A 19,993-nucleotide genomic window follows, 5' to 3' on the forward strand; every position below is an offset into this window, starting at 1 on the left:
TCAGTGGTTTGCGGATTAGCATCCCATACCTCACTGGGCGATTCCCCTGTCGCTCACCCCTCCTTCTTTCCCCCTTTCAGGTGAGACCGACGAGCAGAAGTGATTATACCGGACCGGTGCTTTTGGGCTTTTACTACTATTGGGCTTTTGGGCATCTATCTTTTTATCGCTTTTATCGTTATCGGGCCTCTAGGCCTTTGGGCTTTTATCGTTTATGTTATTTCGTATTTCGGACTCTCGGTTTATGTCGTACTTTATGTTTCAGATTTTATTTTATATTATGGAATTCAAGCGTGGATGTGGACTTTCAAATATTTATATATGGACATTTCAGATATTTGTACTTATCGAATTATTTTTACTATTTCGAAAGTGACGGGTGTCACATTTTGGTATCAGAGCTATTTACTTATCGTAACATTTTATTATGTAAATCGGGGTGTCACATTTACATCTGTATTTCTCATAAATGATTAAGCTAGCGGTTGATAAAAAAAAAGATTAAGCTAGCATGGACTAAGATCTGGAGATACAAGACTAGTAATGCAAACATTTGTTCATTTTTTATATGTGAATCAACATCTAGCGTTCACGAGTTTGATTCCCTTTCTCCATATACATGTAAATTATACAACGAAAATTATATACAAGCATGATGCATTCAAGAATTTTAAATGTATTAAATATACACGCTATATCACCGCAATCATCATATCACCTATTTTATTTTATTTCAACATGCCTTTCTTAGACACTATCTGAATAAGAAATCCTAGATGTATTCTTTATCAAACGTGTTATGATCATCATGGGGTTGCATATAAAAGCATTTACGCACTTTGAGTACAGTAGAGGTTTATCTAATGACTTTACTTACTATATATAGCACTTTATTATATATTTTCCTTTGGGTATCTTTCGATCATTTTGTTTCTGGCTCTAGCGATACTACAATATTCAATCTACAATACATTCGGGTGAGAGAAAAAGTATGACATGTATATCAGATTTCTCCATGCATACCAATTTGATAGTGCATATCGTTACTCAATCAGACTATTAACTTATCTAATTAAGTCCAGTAATGTATTCTTTGGGAAAAAAAAACAATTATTTTTTTTGCAACAAACGACTATTCTATTACTCAAAAAATAATAATATATGATTGTATAGCTCAACACATCTATTTATAATTCTCCAAAAAATGTCACAAAATATGATTGTATGCATAAATCCTATCTTAGCATTGTCATGTATTAAAAGTTTAGCATGTGGTACTAGAGATTTGACCACCTTTTAGTTATTTGTGAAACTAGTAATCATGTATTACAAATTCACATCCGCAATTTTAAATCAAAGTTTAGACAAGTCATAAGATCTATATGTATACATCCACATAGAATCGATATAGTATGTTTGCTCTTAGAGGAAAAATATCTTGGAAATAGAATAGATATATAAGCCGACAGTTATTGAATAGTTTTTGGTATGTCTGTTGAAATGTTTTGAATAGAGAGAGATTTAAGAGAATCTATTTGCGTGGTTTTTTTTAATTAAATATTATTAAATTAACCCGAAACCGGGAATATAGTTTCGATTACAAACCCGACTCAAACAAAATCACCCTATTCAAATGTTTTCTAACTAGCTTCGCTCGACCTATATCCCCGGCGCGTTCCGCTAGATCGGATCCATATAATCCTAGAGTATTGACTACAGTTCTCAATCTTTGACGATCACCACGGGAAGGAGAGATTGACCTCATTTCTTCGGATGCCGGGGTGTTCCCATGTCGTCTCTGGAATACCCGATGGACTCGTCAAAGTTTGTAATCGTCACTGTCACTCGTCAAAGTTTGCATTTACCTGGTTTGTTTTGGGGTTTATTATTTGTTCATAGATTCTTCTTCTTCTTCTTCTTCTTTAAGTAGCTTTCTCCTTATGTAGCACGAGTTGTCTGAGTTGTCGGCAGGCAAAAACAGATTCATTCCATGCTTCTTCTTTTTTTGTTGAACCATGCATTAGAAAAGACAAGAAGATCTAAACTACTTATGTGGAGCACCTATTTGAGCAACTCAATGGTTAGAAGTTAGAACCTCAAATTGAATATCTAAAACAAAAAGTATTATTTTAGTGGTATTTTATTAGGTAACACAAAACAAAATAACATCAGTTATTATATATATATACAATGAAAACTTGTATCAAAATCTCTTTGATTACTACTATTCACTTCTTTAACAATATATTTTTGAGATAATCTCTGTTAGATTTTTTGGATGGAGATGCTTTTAAAGAGCAAACAAACAAAAATATGTTTTAACATACTAATTTGCCGACAACATACATCAACTAATTTCTGAAAGTACATATCACTGATATTTAAATATGTATGTACAAGCCTCAATTTCTGCTTTGGCTCTCTTTTTTGAACGATCTGCTTTAGCTCTCTTAGCTTATGAATTTTAGTCAAATCTAAAGAAAATATGTTGGAAGTATACGTGTTGGTGGGAGGACATAAACGAAGAAACAGCGTTTAAACCAAATTAATGTTGACAAAAAGGCCAAATTAAACATAATACAAGTACAACCAACAAAGAAAGCTGCCTACAAGATAGGAGGTCTCCGACACCGACTCACACGAACATACACAACGGCACAATATGCTCTCTTCTTCCACACATTGTGTAGAAACACAATAAAATTTATTAAAACTGTTGTTGTAATATTTTTATATCAGCTAATAGAAAATGAATTTGCACTCCTAACTTAACCACGTACAAGTCATTAAGAAAAAGAAGCTCACATTTATTATATTTAAATGTTCTAACGGATTTTCAGCAAATTTTGTTCGCCAATCACCCTGAGTTTTTATTAAAACAAACAAAAAATGAGGCTAAATAGTACAGTAATACAATATAGGGAAAACTGTTTTTTAGAGCAAAAAAATAGTAACTATGTCCTTTAGACTAATCTATATTTTGTGTCATATTTTCCTATAATACCCTTTAATATTTATGAAAATAATTTTAATAAATAGTTTTAGAAACAAAAAAAATTTGAAAAAATAGTAACATTTGTTAAAATACCTATATGAACTTAATGGTATATTTTCCAGTTATAAAAAAGTTAAAATTATAAATTTCAGATTATGTTCTAAAAAAAGTAGAAATGACATTCTACGAAGTAGAAAACGAAATTTACTTTTTTCATTGAATCTACAATGTTTAGAATACGTGATCTACGTAAATAGGAGTATTCTACAAATATGTAGAATACACATTCCGCGCTTAACCTACCATTCTAAAATTCTTAGAAATCAAAATCTACACATTAATCTAATTCTAAAACATGTAGAAACCGACTTCTACAGATTTACTATAAATCTAAAACATGTAGAAATCAAATTCTAAACATTACTATAATTCTAAAAAACTGTAGAAACTGATTTCTACATATTAGTTGTATTCTACGGATAAGAAATCAGTTCCTAAAAATATGGAAACAAAATATTTGAGAATATTCACTTTTATATTTTTTTAAAAAATCGATTTAAAAAAAAAAACGAAAAAGGATCAAAAAAAAGCGACAAAAAAACCTTGGCAACCTTCTTCGCCGTCTTCTATATTCCATTGATTGTTCACAAAATTTTCACAAAATTTTCACATTATTTCTACCATGATTCATGTCATGCTTCATGTGGTGTTTGGGAATTGGTTGTATCTTCAGGTTGGAGTTTTAATGTTGATAAAAAGAAAGGGGGAAGGTTACTTGCTTTGGAATTGAAGTCTTCTCTGGAAGAGTTACAGAAAAACGTTATAGAGGATTTTGGTTTTGAAGAAACAGATGCTGATTTGGAGTTGAGTTACCTTCCTATTGGATTGATCAATTCATCAAAATGTCCACCAGTGATCATTGGAAACTCAAGGCAAGTTCAAAATTTTCTAGGGTTTTGTAAGAAGCATCAGTCAACTCAATTGTGTGTCAGCTATAAAGCAAAGCAAGGAAATCCAAATAAGATCGACATTAACTGATGCAAGTACTAGTGAAGAGAACGAGCGAAATCCTTGTGACATTGGGACCGCTTCAAATATTGTTAAGGGGGCTAAGCATAACGAGAAGAGGAAAGGGAAGATGAAGCAAAGTGAAGTTGATGGAGATGATTATGATGCTGACAAGCGTAACGAGAAGAAGAAAGGAAAGATGAAGCAAGACGAGGTTGAAGGAGATGATTATGATGCTGACAAGATCAATTCTGAAAAAGAAAACAGGGAAAAATTGGCAAAGAGTCAGGTGGTGGAATTGGTTAAGACGGGAGATCTTTTCCTCAACAAAACAGTTTTGAAAGCGAGGTTTGAGTTATGTGCAATGAAGCATAACTTTCACTACACAGTTTCCAACTCCAATAAATCAGTTTGGTGTATTAGATGCGCTGATAAGGTGTGCTTTTGGGGTGCTCGAGCTGAGTGTTTGAAGGGCTCCACATATTTTATTATTAAGAAGTATGTCGGTGTACATTCCTGCGCACCTTCAAACAAAACCAGTGCCGGAAAGACAGCTTCAGCGAAAACGATAGGCAGTCTGGTAATGCATAAATATGAAGGTATCAAGGAAGGGCCTAAAGCGAAAGATATTGTTCAGATTATGCGTAATGATTATGGATGTGAGATCTCTGATTCTTTAGCATGGGATTCCCGTGAATATGCAGTCAACGCTGTTAGAGGTATTCCTGAGGAAAGTTATGGGAAAATACCAAAATACTTGCACATGCTGCAAGAGGCCAATCTGGGTACACATTCCTCTTACAAGACTGACGTCGATGGTAGATTTCGATATCTGTTTATAGCGTTTGGTCAATCGATCAGAGGCTTTAACACAGTCATGAGGCGTGTCATTGTTGTCGATGGAACATTCTTGAAGAGTAAATTCAAAGGGGTGCTACTGGTTGCAACTGGTTGCAACTGCTATAGATGGAAATTCAAATTTACATCCTATTGTATTTGGGATAGTAGACTCTGAGAATGAACAGTCTTGGGAATGGTTTATGAGACAATTAAAAGTTGTTGTTGCTGATGATAATGGTTTGGCTTTTATTTCGGATAGACAAGTGTCAATAGCGAAGGCACTGGAGAAAGTGTATCCGCTAGCGAGACATGGTATTTGCATTCATCATTTGTTGAATAATGTGATATCGTATTTCAAGGGGAAGGGATTAGCTGGGTTGATTTCTAAGGCTTCAAAGGCTTATAGAGTGGTTGATTTCAAGAAGACGTTTGCTCATGTTTGCAATATCAGTCCAGCAATTGGAAATTATCTTATGGAAGCAGATGTCAAAAAGTGGGCTAGATGTCAATTTCATGGATACAGGTATGACATTAGGACAAACAATCCTGCAGAGTCGATAAATTATGTGTTGCGTTCGCCGAGAGAGTTTCCCGTAATTCCTTTGTTGGACAGTATTAGAGAAATGCTGACACGCTGGTTTTTTAAGCGTAAGCAATCGATTTCAAAGCACACCCACCGTTTGACCATAAATGTGGAGGAAAAGATTGATAGAAAAATTGGAAAGGGGGAAACTTTCAGAGTTTACCCTGTAACCGATAGCCAACTGCTTGTTAAAGGTGATACAATTGACTGATTTGTTGATTTGGACAAACGGACTTGTTCTTGTGGGAAGTACGACCCCTTGAAAATCCCTTGTAGACACGCAATAAAAGCTGGTTTCTTTGTTGGTAGAGAACCATATACATTGACTGATTTTTTGTATACCACGGGAGCTTGGAGAGAAGCTTATCAAGAAAGCATAAATCCCATTTCAGTTCCTGAAGATGGTTGGTCTGTCCCACAAGTTTTGGAAAATTCTGAAGTGCTACCGCCTGAGACAAGAAGATCTCTTGGAAGAAATAGAAAACGCAGATATGAAACTGTTGAAGACAAAATCCGATCATCACAAGGATCACAGGGGGGTCAGTCTCGTAAGTGCAGTAGATGTGGTCTTGGTGGTCATAATAGAGCAACTTGCAAGATGCCAATATAGTGGATTTGTTTGCTGTGTTCTTCACAATTTAGTGAAAGTTTTCCAAACTTCATTTGCTTGATTTCTAGTAACTTTGTTTCTGTTTGTGACAACTTTATTTCAGTTTTTCTGATTATATTTGCTTGAATTTTAGTAACTTTGTTTCAGTTTGGGACAACTTTGTTTAATTTTCATGCCGTATTAACTTGGTTAGAAGATCTGAGTCAATCAATCCCTTAAACAAACTGTGATGTTCACTACGTGTGGATCGATCGATCTGTATATTGAACTCCTTACACAAGAAAGAGTGTACCAACCTCGCCGAAAACTTCAGATCATTCTTCTGGATAACCATAATCTGTGAAAAAATGGGATCTTTCATAACTTCATTGAATTCTGGCTCCATTTTTTCTTTCAACAACTCGAGAAGTTTTAGTCGGCAGCTGTTATTAATCTTCTTAACCTGAGGTTCCAATCCCTCACCGTATAAACGATTAGGCAACTCCAACTCCATACCTGAAAATTGAAAACAATACAACATATATCTATTAATAACAAATATCACAGCTCAGTTAAATAATGTCTCTTAATACTTTATCAATAACCAATGTCAAAGAATTAGCATTCTCACTGTATTAATTTCAATTTTATGGTGTTTTAATTTTTTTTTTTTAAAACAAAACCTAAAATTCCTAAATCTATCCCAAAAATATGATTTAAGCCATGATTGTGTACAAAATCTTCTCTAATCATCACCTTAACACATGATTGAAGCCTAAACATCCTAACTAACTAAAAAAATTTACCTTTTACCTTTCTATTTTCAAACTCTAAAAAGAAGTGGAGATAGAGTTTCATACCTTTGCAGAACGAACTAAAGAGTGATAGATTCGTAAAAAGCTCACGAAATCGTATGGGTTAGGCCAAATAATCGTCCAAATCAGAGTGAAATTGAGTGAGTTAGGTTAATGAACTTGGGTGAGAATTTGATTTTGTCTCCCTTTATTCGTGAATGGGAAATTATTGGTTTCATCCCAGAGAAATCGAGTTTAAAGAGTTGAAATCATGCTTGGTCGGTTCAAATCAAGTGAGAATCAATCCGGATATAATCATACAAAACCAAAAAAATCGATTTGGGATTCCTTCCTCGGCACGGGATCGATCGATATATTCTTACAGATCGGTCGATCTGTGTAAATCGACCTTCGCCGATCGAGTGAAATGGACCAGGTTGATCAGTATATATTTCGCGTTTTTTTGTTCTGAATAATGATCGGGATCGATCGATCCACTATAACTTGTAAAGTGGGATCGATCGATCCTCCTTGTCGAACTCAATATATATCTTTTTAAAAAAATTACAATTTTAAGGGCATTACTGCCATTTTGAAAAAAAATAGTCTAATAGAACATAAAGTAGTATAAATTAGTCTAAAGGGACATAGTTACCATTTTTTTGGTCTAAAAAAACAGATTTCCCTACAATATAATAGAGCAAACAGTTTATTATTATCGTCTTTTAAATCAGGCACCCACTATATTATTGCGAAAGCTTTGGCGTTTAGGAGGATAAACTTAATTATTCGTTAATTACTTTCTGTAAAGCACCATTAAACATTGATCCTTTGGTTTTTAACTTTTTATTATTTTGGTAGAAAGAAAAAAATCCTACTTCATACCATACCAGACCGCAATTTTTTTTTTTTTATAATTCTGCTATCTGGGCAGCCACATTCCCAACTATCCCCGTAGGGGGTCCAGCGCCCCAACGAAAGGGATGTTAAATCCGCTGTGGCTGGGGTTCGAAGTCGTGATGGCGGGCACCTCAGCCGAGGTTCTTTTACCACCAGACCACGAGGCCCGGTTCACACCGCAATTTCATTGCTATAACATTAATATATATGCAGTTTGAGATTTTTGTAGAATGTAACTTACTAGTATAAAAAAAAAAACTTAATAGTATACTATTTTACAGAACATTATTGTTAATTATATACACTTTTTTCTTAAAAGATAGATATTTAAAATAAAAAATTATTTCAAAAATGCATGTTCGAAGTTATGCAATTTTATTAGTTTGTAATTTTTTTAAAAATATTAATTATTTAAAAATATATATTTAGATTATGAAAATTGATAAATATAAAAACTTATACATTTATCATAAAAAATTATTTTTTTTTTAATATGAGTAAAGTACACAAACATTCATCTTTTAAAAACATTCGGAGCATGCACTATGAGAATTCTTTGAAATAGTTATGGAATTTCCGTAGCTAAATTTATCAGCTACAAAAATGGCAAAAGATGGCGACAAAACCCATATTTTTGTTTTTGTAGCTAAAATATAGCTATATAACAAGAGATGGATTTTGTAGATGTTTTGTAGCTAAATAACTACATATTGGCAAGATAAATTGTTGCCAGAAATAATCAATTTAGTAACAAATATCAAAAATAGTAGATTATGAAATTTAAATGTTTATGCCAAAATTTAGTGATACTAATATTCATTTAAATTTTCATAAAATAACATCGTTATAAATATATACGATATATTCATGGTTATAGATCTAGCTTTTTGTTTGGATACTAGAAGTTTCAGATCTACATTTCTGTTATATTTGGGAAGTTCAGATTTTTTTCTTATAATACTTTAATATTATAAAACAATTTATGTAATCTTATATTCTGAAAATAACAAACGTATATACATATATTTTAAAGAATTATATAATTATTATATCTTTTGTAAGTTTTATAGTTTTAGTTATTAAAATTTTAAAAGGTAATTAAATTTTATTTTTCTAACAAAATATTTTATTTTATATTTTTTAATTTTAATTTTTTATAATTAATTTTATTTGTATGGATCGAATCGGATTATCCAAATTAAAATATAAAATTTCAAATATTCGGACATCGAACATCCGGATGGCTACAGATAGAATCATATCGAATAACTGATTATCAAAAAAAAAACAGATAGAATCATGAATACTTTCAAATACCCGAACATATTGCAAACGATTTGAACAATCTATTGCAACTTTCATCTTTATCAATTAAGACATTAAACATTCAAAGATGGGGTCAGTCAAATATATTATTCCTATCATCATGTCAATAACGAATGTCTTACAGAATCGACCCCATTAAATCAAACTAAAACCTAACCTTTGGATTTTATAAAACAAAAGCAAAAGGCAGACAATAAAAGTTGGTTTCTCGTAAATAGCGCAACAGTAACTCTCTGGTTAGACTTACAGTATATACATACATTAAACAGCTTTCACCTTCAACTCATAGAACTTCTCTCACTCAACCATCTTAACACAGCTTTATCTTTCTTGAAAGATTTTCAATTTCATCTGTTCTCAAAATGGCGAAATCAAAAAACATCTCTACAAGTCAAAGATTGGGTTGTGAGAGTCTCCTTGGCTGTATTTTCGAAAGTTGGAGCCCTCGCAGGCGGAAACCCTCTATACCAGAGAAAGATCGCAAGACAACAGATTACTTGCCTCCCAAGTCAACCACCATTACAAACCCTAAAACCCTTCCAAGAAAATCAACAGATTCTTCTTCGCGAAGTAAACCAAGAAAGTCATCAGATTCGGCCAGAAAATCGGTGTCGTCGGCTTCACCAAGACCAGAGAGCAAGACGTTTTCACCTAACGGCGTGATGGGAAACATCATCGTTAAACCACAGCCCGCCGTTAACTCTACCGACGTGGCACAGACGAATGGTCGGTGGGAGGGCAAAACGGTAAACTACAGACTTTGTCCGGAGGATCTGAAGAGAATGGGAAACGAAGAGTATTGTCGTGGACGGTTTGGAGAAGCTCTTGTGTTTTACGAGAGAGCTATCTTAGCTGACCCTAAAACGCCGACGTATTGGTCTAACAAATCGGCCGCTTTGATCAGTCTTGGTCGTCTTTTAGAAGCTTACGATGCTTGCGAAGAAGCTTTAAGGTTAAACCCTAATTACGAGAGGGCTCATCAAAGACTCGCTTCTCTCCAACTCAGGTAGAGTTTCTTCGCTCTGTTCTCTTTTGTTTATTCCTTACTTGGTTCATCGAAGTATTTATATGCCTTGAATCTAGTGTGATCCGAACGGTATAGAGTCTCTACTATATATATAGACCGCAATATTTTGCTTAATTAGTCACTTTTATTGGATCTAAACCCGCGAATCCGTCAGGATAGCGTTTTAGATGTGCGATACTCATATTCTGAAATGATCTCTAATAATAGGAAATTATCTTTGCATGTGGACGTAACTTATTTGGTGAACCATCTTAAATTTGTATTGTTTTCTTTATTCCATTTATTCTGCATTGTTCTTTTCACATTCGTAATAACGCTAATTAATTGGAATTACAAAAATGTCAAATTATACCATGAGTTTTTTTAAACCAGATTGGGCGAGGCTGAAAAAGCTTTGTGTCACTATAACCAAGCTGGAAAATACACAGAGACAAGACATATAGAACAAGTTGAAGATGTAATAAAATGCTTAAGGAGGTGTGATGAAGCTCGGAGATCAAAGGAATGGAATATTGTGTTGAAAGAAACTCGCTCTGTAATATCGTATGGAGCAGATTCTTCTCCTAGGGTTAGCTTTTCTTTCTTGTTTATATCATAGCTAGCTAATATTTTTATGTACTAACAAGGAGCCACAATTCTCAATCTCAAGGTCCATGCGCTCCAAACCGTGGCACTATTGCATCTACAGCGACAAGAAGAAGCATACGATGTGTACCAGAAAGGAACAAAACACTTTGATATCGATATTTACATAAAGATGTTTGGTCTTCCCATCACTTCTTACCTCTTAATGGTCGGAGCTCAGGTCTACATTGCAGCGGGAAGGTCAGTGCTACCTTGCCGTTTTTTATCATTTCTCTTAGAAACAACTCGACGTTTCATTACTTTAAAACGTGAGACCGAGACTCATGTTGTTTTCTTTTATGGACAGGTTTGAAGATGCAGTAACGGCGTCAAGTCAAGCGGCTCGACTGGATCCCAGTAATGAAGAAGTCAACGCAGTGGATAGAAAAGCTAGAGCGGTTGCTGCGGCGAGACTCAGCGGAAATTTACTATTCAATGCGTCCAAGTTTGAAACGGCTTGCGTGGTTTACACGGAAGGGCTCGAGCAAGAACCCACCAATGCCCTCTTGCTATGTAACAGAGCCGCATCAAGATTCAAGATTGGTCTGTACGATAAAGCTATAGAAGATAGCACATTAGTTCTTAATCTCCAGCCATCGTACCGGAAGGCTAGACGGCGCAGGGCTGATTCTTATGCGAAGGTATTTTAATTTTTAAATGTCAATTAAAGAACCGGTTTACTGAATTTAGGAATTGGTGTGATTGTAATGAATGTTAATTTGATTTACTCTCAGTTGGGGAAATGGCAACAAGCTATGCAAGATTATGAGTTTTTGATGATGGAGACACCTGGAGATGAGGACACTAGAAGAGCCTTGGCTGTGGCAAATGTCCGGTTAAGGAAACAGATTGGTGGAAATGTCCGGTTTAAAGGATTCGGATCGGGTTTAGTTGTTGTGAATGAGATGGGAGTTTTGGTTTAGAGTAAGTTGAATTCTATAGATTGTGTCTGCTTGTTTGCTTTGTTTTACTAAAAAGTCAAGTTATTTGATTTGATCGATTTCTTAATTTAGGGGGATGTTGTGTGTTTGCTATCAAAATTTTGTATAAAAAGAAATAAAATAAAGCCTCATCACATAACGGAAATCATCCGATAATTTCTCTTTTTCGCAAACTCAGTATAATAGTTTTGATACTTGAAGCCTGAGTACAGATTAGAAATTTCATTCAAAAAAAAAAGTGCAGATTAGAAACAGCATCTCATGTCAATTCCTTCGAAGTCTTACGGGTTTGTGGGCACAGCTGAATTAAACGATAACATTTGTGTGTTCTAGCTTGATGTGTTAAACCAACCATGTGTAATAAACTTATCAGAAATTGACAAACCCTCTAATCAAATAAATTCACTAGGGTAAAGTATGATAATCAAATAAATCAGTAATATTTGATAATCAAATAAATTTACTAGAGTAACTTATGATCATCAAATAAATTCACTAGAATAACATATAGATAAGATCAAATATATTCTTTATAATTAGTATTGTTACGATAAGAGTTATTTTCAATACTACTTAAGATCTTATTGTAAAACTAATCCTAGTTTACCACAAGATGAAGAAAGATATTAAGGTGAATGAAATAGACTTTCATTATAGATATTTCATATTTGACAATACTCATACGTAGGTTTGTTTCTTGTGACAATCATTTTTTAAGTTGTAACATTTGTATCAATGCTGATGTGTCAACACCATATCACTTCTCAGCTCAAATATTTAATGCTTCTTTGGTTACTAGAAAAATTGCAAGAGTATGCAATTCATTAATGTTTTGGTCGGACGTACATTAAATTACTGTTTTACAAAATCATTATTTATTTTTAAAAATGCGTCTACATAATTTTAAAATAACAAACTCTCGATAGGATTATCTTCCCATGTTGTGAACGGTTTATTAAAAACATTTACACATGATGAAATAAAGAATGCATAATCACTTGATGGTCGAGTGTTGTCTCATGAGGATGAGATGGAGTAGACACCTTCAAAGAGAAAACAATTCGATCAAACAAAGATGACATATTGCTTATGTTCAATACCAAAATAAAACATTGATCCACGATGATACATAAAAAAATATATTACCTATGGAACCTTTTATTAAAATTACTTTTCAAAGTTATATGAGTGCAAACGCATTACAAAAGTTAAATTTTTTTAAAAAAATTCAAATTTAAGAAAATCCGGTTTAATTTGGTAAGCCTGAACCAATATTCTATTGACAAAGTTAAATTCCAATTGACTTTCATAAAACATTGCAAACTTGCAATAATCTTACAATACTAAAAGGGGAATATGAAGCCCTCTGAGCTATGCCACATCAACAAATTAAATCAACCAATGAAAGAGTTTCAATTTGACAGGTCACTTAAGCTTTCTCGACCAAATCTTAAACGGGGCATTCCTGTGGGCTTTATATTTTGTTTTTTGTTCCTTTGGTACGGGCCTGTATGGCTCTTTAAAATAAAATCGATAACGTAATATATTGTGCTCTTCGACTTCCCTTCCTCAACACTTTATAAATCGATTAAAAAAAACTGCAGAAGAGTCACCACAAAATATGAACAGCTCTTCCTTATGCTGTTTTTTTCATTGAGCGATTCTTTGATACACACGATGACACGAACCTAAAAGTCTCTTTCTTTTTTTCAGGGGCATCCGTGATGAATGAAGCTACAAGCGGTATTCATCCTTACCCTTTGCCTCCGTAAGTCCAGTCCGTCTACGTCTCTTTCATCATCACTAGAGATTTCTTCGGCGAACTGGTAAGAGATCCAAACCTTTGTTAATTGTTTTACATATTCTTATAGTTTTTATATCTCCAGATTCGTTTTGTGATTAGAACAGAACTATTCTTTATCTACAATAGAGAGCTAGAGACAATAATTGATTGTTTTAGGGTTTGGGAGTTTCCACTTCCATGAATCAGTGAAGACCGGGCTGATAGATAAAGTAAGCAGAGGATTCCGCTTTTTATTATTTTTCAGAGAAAATTCTCAGAATTTCACCAGTCAAATTCATAGCAAGGAGATCCTACCAGCCAAATTCAAACGTAGACCTTCGAGTTATTCATGCTTTTTATTGTTCTAGAGTTATTCGTGTTGCAAAACCGTGAAGATCCTGTCATAAAAAAAATAAACGTGAAGATCTTCATATCTGTAGTGAGGTACATCAAATGCTTTACCTAAATTAAAAAAAAATATATATATATATTTCATTTCTTATCTTCATGCAATTTCAAATTTGTTTTCACAATGATACAATCAGTCATCCTCTATTTAGCTACTTTTGGTCTCATCATCATTGTATTCTTTCATAACTCAGACTCATATACGTTTTTCAATCTTTTAAAATTTTCATTGATTCAGGCACTCACAACGCACAGTCAATGACAGAGAGGCGAAGAAAAACATTGTATTTTTTTTAATCATTTGTTGCTTTCTTACTTTTAGTTTCAAACTTTTGTGCTTATCTTTTTTCTGCTAGGCAAGATATTTTTTCCAGCAGATTATATCAAGAGTCAGATTGCCATGATGTAGAGAAATGACTTTGAAGTTCTTCTTAACTCTCGCAGACATATTGAAGTGTAGTTTATCACTCCTGTAGGCACACTATTTTTTCCTTATTCTCATAGCAAATACGCCAGAGTTAGAGGAGATTGGAAATATACCACTTTGTTTATGATCAAGTCAGATTGTACGGGATCCTCATTCTCTGTGTAACATGAACTCTAAATTAATTAACTAGCTCCGGATAACCACAAAATAAAAACAACAAATCTTTGACAGAGTCTTGGATTTTCAGATTAAGCTAAAAATCAAAAAGAACATCAAAAGTTGGTTGTTTATATGTTACCAATAAACACCTTTAAACTAAGAAAAAGTTTTTTAAAATTGGTTGTTTATATGATCCATCAATAAAATAATATTTTGAATGATTCTAAATATATTAGAATGGATCTTTAGTGTTATGGTTATTCGTTTAGGAGCCATAACAACACAACTTACTCAAGTAACAAACCTAGAAATGATAGAATCAAACATTGTAGCATATCATGCAAAAGATTGCTTAAATTAGAATATATATATAAGAATTAATTATTAAAAAAAAGTAAAATACTCTAAAAATAAACAAAATAGTAAAAAAAAATTACCCATACAGTCAATATTTTTAAACTCTACTTGGACACTGAACCATATTATTTTCAGGGTCGCCAAATCATTCGAGTGACTGTTGCTAAACCATGGATCAATAATTAATAAATTTTATTATATAGTTACATATTAATATAAAATTATTAATCGTCTAAATATTAGATAATATGAAATCATGTTTTATTTTCAAAACAAAATTGAAAATTTTATTTTTAATCTCAATTTTTTTTCCATGAAAAACAAATTATTTAACTAAGCTATTAATCTCGAATTAGGACTTTGGCCGAAAAATTAAGATAAAAATAATTATATAACAATTTTTGAAAAAAATAAATCTTTTGTACTAAAAATACAAAGATTTTTTTTTAATTGTTACCTCCGGTCTATTTTGTACATACTATTAGATTTTGCATCTTTATTTATAATGCTATACCAAATAAGTTAGTGTAAATGTCAATTCAGGTTAGAGCATCACCAATCAATACATTTTGCTTCTCTCTGTACGTCTCAATCATAAATTTTTTAAAATTAACTTAACAGTCTAAGATAATAATGTAAGTATGTTTCTCCTCTGCCAGACAAATAATATTGCAAGGTTATATATTTTCTATACAATGACAATGACAAATATATATATATGCATATGTGTAATGGTAGTAATGCACATAATCTATCCAAAGTAATTTTATGTCGTATCTAAACATGGAATCGTTCATAATAAAATGTCCTACATGTTTCACAATTTTATAGAAAATACTTATTGACAAAACAACAAATACCAAGCAATATCATATCAACACAAATAAATAATATGATATATCACAAAATAAAATTACTAAGCATATTTTGTAAAAGTAAAAATCATGTACATATTTGTGTTACATCACAATACTCGTGATACACGAAACAAAGAAAGAAAAGAAAAAACAAACCTTTTGAGATACAAGACATGGGAGAGTCCTTGCAACCCAAGAAACCATAAAACAGTATCAAAATTAATATGTAATCAAAATGATAATAGTAAAAAAACTTAACCACATTTTTTAAATACGATGATTAATGTTGAGTAACGATAGTAGATATGGTAAATATTTAGCTTCTCCAACTTCGACTCCGAGACAGAGGATCTTGAATTCCTCCGACAACCCAAGTTTCCTTAGCAATGTCTGAAGAGAGTTTGTAATAATCAGTATCGTATCTCATCAACACTAAGTCCATCTTCTCTTCCTCCACTAGTGATCTCAAATCCTTCTCATCTTTCTTCATACTCATCATCTCTTGATCCTCTGTTTCCTCTTCTTGTTGTTTCTCTCTGTTATCTTCCTCTGTTTCCTCTTCTTGATGCCTCTCTCTGTTTTTTTGCTCTGTTTTCGCTTGCATTCTCTCTTCTAACCAACTCTTCGCCGGAGCCGATCTACACCTCATCAGCAAAAGCGCGTTCGGCGGCGGAACCGCCGGTTCTGCGTCTGAGTTTTCAAGAACGCACTTGTTGTTGTTGTTGTCTTCATCCTTGTTACTCTGTTCCTCTTGTAACACCATAAACCATTTGGAGAAACCACTCTTCGGATCCTCCTCCTCTTCTTCTTCTTCTCCATCCTCATCATCATCTTCGTCCTCTTCGTCGTCGCTAGTGACATCAGCGTGTCTGAAATCACCAAAACACCTGAAATCGAATCTGATATTCCTCAGACAAGTCAAGAAACCCATCACATCTTTCTTCACTCCAAAAAACTTGCTCTGCGGTTTACTCCTCTGTATCCTCTCGATCTCCTCCATCACCGATCGCCAGTTCTTTCCTTTCCCGCCGCATTTACTCGGCCGGACTTTGATCTGACCGGCGCAGGTGACTTTAGGCGAAGTGGGCTCGTCTATCTCGTCACGGCCCCTATTCTTACTACTCGCTTGCTTAGCCCACAAAACAGGACTCCCATGTCCTCCTCCTCCTCCGCGGCCGGAGGGTTTGCTGTGCCGGCGACGGTGGTGGGGGCGGCGGGTGGTGGAGTCAGAGGGACGAGATGGGCTAGAAATGGGCTTGGGAGTAAGAGCTAAGTGGGTTCTTGGAGGGAAACAAACCAACAGATCTGCAGAGTAACCAGAAGAAGAAGAAGGTCCTCTGTTTCCATCTCTTCCTTTGATCATAGCTTTTGTTTTTCTTGGGGGTTTGGTTTTTTGATCGATCTCTCAACAATGGAAGTGGAAGGGTTCAGCTTTTTTATGTTTGGTTTTTATAAAATTCTTGTTCTTTTTTATAAACTTTTCTTTCTAGGCTTTGAAATTCCTGTGCTTACAGCTCTTACATGCTTTTTGCTTTTGATGGGAAAACATTGTTTTCATTTGAAACCCTATTTTATAGAAAGTGAAAATAGGTGGTGCAATATCAATATTTTTTTTTATAAATGTTGATTGTGAAAATAATAAATGCTGTGAAACTGGTTGATAAATATGGCAAGAAGATGTGATGGGGTTAAAGACTTCAAAGGAGTGAAGAGGGTTCATTACAACTTTATTCCATCATGTACAAGAAGCTTCTTGAACTGAACTGTTCACTTTCAGCATTCAATGGTCGTCACCATATTTTTCTTCATTCATTTGTTTATCATTTCACTTTGAGATTTATGCCAATGTTAGATTGATAGGGTTTGTAAATATACGATGGATTTAAGGACTTTAGTGTATCAAGTGTGATCATTATTTTGACAAAAATAAAGATTGGCATGTGAATGTGACAAGGGTGATGATGGGTTATAGTCGAATGCTCCGATAAACTAAAGTTGGAAATGTTATGTGGGCTTTACTTTTGTTAATACAATATAAAATCATCATATTATTATATGAATAGAAAAAAAGAAAGACAATGGTATAAAGAGGAAAAAGATTGGAAGGGCACGAGGCTTGTTTCTTTATCCAGTGGTACTCACAAGCTGTAAGGTCACATTTCACTTTGTTCTTGTCATCTTCAACCACAGACTCATCAAACCATCTCCCAGTTTAACTACCTTCTAACTATATCACTAAACTATAGCAACAACATTCCCTTTGTTGTTGTCAATATAGTTGAATACACATGAAATGGGTAAATAGGCATGCTCTTTTCCCTGCTCTCACTCTAGTTAACTTAAACTTACCAATGATGCTATAATTGCGTTCATGCCTTTGAAGTAGTACAGTTTATATTTGCTGGAATGATATATACATGCACTTGGACAAAATATCAAATAAATAGGAACTACCAGGCCCCAACAATCAAATAATTAAAAGAATGCAAAGAAAAGTTTGGTATGTGTTATCATGATAAGTTGCATCAACATAGAGGTAGGCCTTTAGCACTAGGGAAAAACACTTTTATTTAATCGTTAAGTAGCAATCCCTTGAAAAAAAAATTATGTAAAGGATAATATTGTTTTTATATTAATTTCTAAAAAAATCAAGTAGATGAAGATAGAGTTTGATTTAGTTGTACTCCTGAGAGCGACAATATTGAGAGATCATGTGGGTAGGGCTTTGGCACTAACAGCCCCATTCGAAAGAAGTTAAGCAGTTCATTTTACTCTTTCACAAGCTGAAGTCTTTTTTTTTCTCAAATCACACTGAAACATATTTCAAAATAGATATATTTAGGTCGTAAAAGCTCTTAACTGAGACAAACTTCATGATAAATGTGACAAAATGAAGCCTGTTTCATATGCAAATTAATTGTATTGCTCAACTCTTTTAACATGAAATAAAAGTTTGGGACTGAAGCATCATTGACACCTATAAGGTATTGTTGATTCACTCTAATCAAAATTTTTATATGTGAGATATATTCTGTGCTAGTACGTAGTAGTCTTTGTAGCACATATATTTTTCATTTAAATGTATGCTAGGTGCTAGGACCACATTTTTGTTTTATAATAGGGGATTAACTTATGGTTTAGCGAAACTAACAACGTAATCTCTTTCGATCTGCAATCTATCGCCCTTTGCAGATTTATATAATATTGTCTAGAAATTGCACTAGAACTAATAAAATAACAATCCGTTGGATCATGATAGTGATGATACCACCCAATGCCTAAAAAAACGATTACTATATTAAAGAATGTGTTCGTAAGACGGAGTGAATATAGCTTACTCTCTCTCCTCCATTACGCTCTCGCCTCTCTCCTCAATTTACTAAATCGCTCACGTCCGCTCCGGCGTCCGGCGGCGCGTCCGCGCGCGCGTACCGGCGCCGGAGACTTACCTTTTAGGCTTGTCTTGCTTCTCCTTCGCTATTGCTTCTTATTCTCTGTGACTCCGTCGCTATACTCACGGATCTAGGTTTTGGGTTTAGCTCAGGAAAGTTCTCCGCTCGAGAGGAGAGACGATTCTGGGGGCGACTTGGCCTTCTGGCTTCGTGGTGAGACGGTTGTTCAGTGGTTCGAGGTGATGGTCGGCTTTTGGGTTCAGGAGTATATCTATTTTCATATTAGGGTCTCTCTGGTTTTCGCTACACGGGTGGGGGTTGTTTTGCTTGTCGTAGATCCTGTCGATTAGGTCGGAGGATCTCTTTCGGCTTCGATTGGAGGTAAGGTGACTCTGTTGTGTGGAGTCCCGGTTCCTTGCGGTGTCGTCGTGAGTCGGACTCTTCTTCATCGGCGTCTGGTGAGCTCCAGTGGGTTCTTCTACCACGGTGACGAGCCCTGAGTCTTGTATGCAGGCGGTAGATGGTACATGGCTCATCTCTGGCTTGTGTAAGCTCGGTTAGTTCCTGTGAAAGGTGTCGTCTATGGCTCCTGGATGGTTGCTACCTACGCTTCCTCATTTCGAAACTCCTCTACACGGCCCTTGTCTGTGTTCTCCGAGTGAAGGCTTCGGCTTTCCTTATGGGGAATTGCCTTGTGTTTCAAGTGTTGGTAGTCTCTGTTTGGAAACGGAGATGGTTTTCTTTCAGCTTAGAGAGTTGCTCTTTGGTTCTCAAAGACTTCAAGTGTGGGGTGATTCTCGGTTGCAGTCGTTGATCGCTTTAGTGGCTCGCTTGGTTGTGCTCACATCCCAGCTCTGCAGAGGTTCAGTTGTTCTTTTGTAGTGGTGCAGCATATCTTCTCTTTGCAGGTATTAAGGCTTCAGGCCAAGGGCTTGGTGGTGCTTACAATCCCGTTTTTCTGCTGGTCGCATTACTTCTTAAGT

General features: G+C 34.6%; 3 protein-coding genes and 1 long non-coding RNA gene across 5 annotated transcripts; 3 read left to right on the forward strand and 1 right to left on the reverse strand.

Annotated features, from left to right (window-relative positions):
* Window positions 1-4,202: 4,202 nt before the first annotated feature.
* LOC106355681 lies at window positions 4,203-5,637 on the forward strand. The gene is made up of 2 exons (XM_013795585.1): window positions 4,203-4,920; window positions 5,009-5,637. Exons 1-2 carry the CDS (start codon window positions 4,203-4,205, stop codon window positions 5,635-5,637), a joined length of 1,347 nt encoding a protein of 448 aa, XP_013651039.1.
* A 3,263-nt stretch (window positions 5,638-8,900) lies between these two features.
* On the forward strand, window positions 8,901-12,322 carry LOC106414496 (inactive TPR repeat-containing thioredoxin TTL3-like). Its single transcript, XM_013855142.3, has 5 exons — window positions 8,901-10,041; window positions 10,435-10,630; window positions 10,712-10,887; window positions 10,994-11,327; window positions 11,421-12,322. Exons 1-5 carry the CDS (start codon window positions 9,398-9,400, stop codon window positions 11,607-11,609), a joined length of 1,539 nt encoding a protein of 512 aa, XP_013710596.1. The 5' UTR covers window positions 8,901-9,397; the 3' UTR covers window positions 11,610-12,322.
* A 305-nt stretch (window positions 12,323-12,627) lies between these two features.
* Window positions 12,628-14,431, forward strand: LOC106414182. 2 transcript variants are annotated; one of them, XR_001282799.3, is made up of 3 exons: window positions 12,789-13,453; window positions 13,588-13,854; window positions 14,057-14,431. It is a non-coding gene; the product is annotated as an uncharacterized LOC106414182 (long non-coding RNA). The 2 variants fall into 2 exon arrangements; XR_007325128.1 differs by having other exon boundaries at window positions 12,628-13,854.
* A 1,228-nt stretch (window positions 14,432-15,659) lies between these two features.
* Window positions 15,660-17,227, reverse strand: LOC106413758. The gene has a single exon (XM_013854503.3). It carries the CDS (start codon window positions 16,979-16,981, stop codon window positions 15,935-15,937), a length of 1,047 nt encoding a protein of 348 aa, XP_013709957.2. The 5' UTR covers window positions 16,982-17,227; the 3' UTR covers window positions 15,660-15,934.
* Window positions 17,228-19,993: the final 2,766 nt, after the last annotated feature.

This window comes from Brassica napus, chromosome C6 (assembly GCF_020379485.1).
Source record: "Brassica napus cultivar Da-Ae chromosome C6, Da-Ae, whole genome shotgun sequence".
NCBI lineage: Eukaryota > Viridiplantae > Streptophyta > Magnoliopsida > Brassicales > Brassicaceae > Brassica > Brassica napus.

Bases quoted from the DNA above. Each gene is read 5' to 3' on its own strand.
- LOC106355681 (XM_013795585.1), top strand. From the start codon at position 4,203: ATGAAGCAAGACGAGGTTGAAGGAGATGATTATGATGCTGACAAGATC. The intron at 4,921-5,008 runs GTAAATTCAAAG...TATTTGGGATAG, and splicing joins CGATGGAACATTCTTGAAGA to TAGACTCTGAGAATGAACAG.
- LOC106414496 (XM_013855142.3), top strand. From the start codon at position 9,398: ATGGCGAAATCAAAAAACATCTCTACAAGTCAAAGATTGGGTTGTGAG. The intron at 10,631-10,711 runs GTTAGCTTTTCT...CTCAATCTCAAG, and splicing joins GAGCAGATTCTTCTCCTAGG to GTCCATGCGCTCCAAACCGT. The intron at 10,888-10,993 runs GTCAGTGCTACC...TTTTATGGACAG, and splicing joins GTCTACATTGCAGCGGGAAG to GTTTGAAGATGCAGTAACGG.
- LOC106413758 (XM_013854503.3), bottom strand. From the start codon at position 16,981: ATGATCAAAGGAAGAGATGGAAACAGAGGACCTTCTTCTTCTTCTGGT.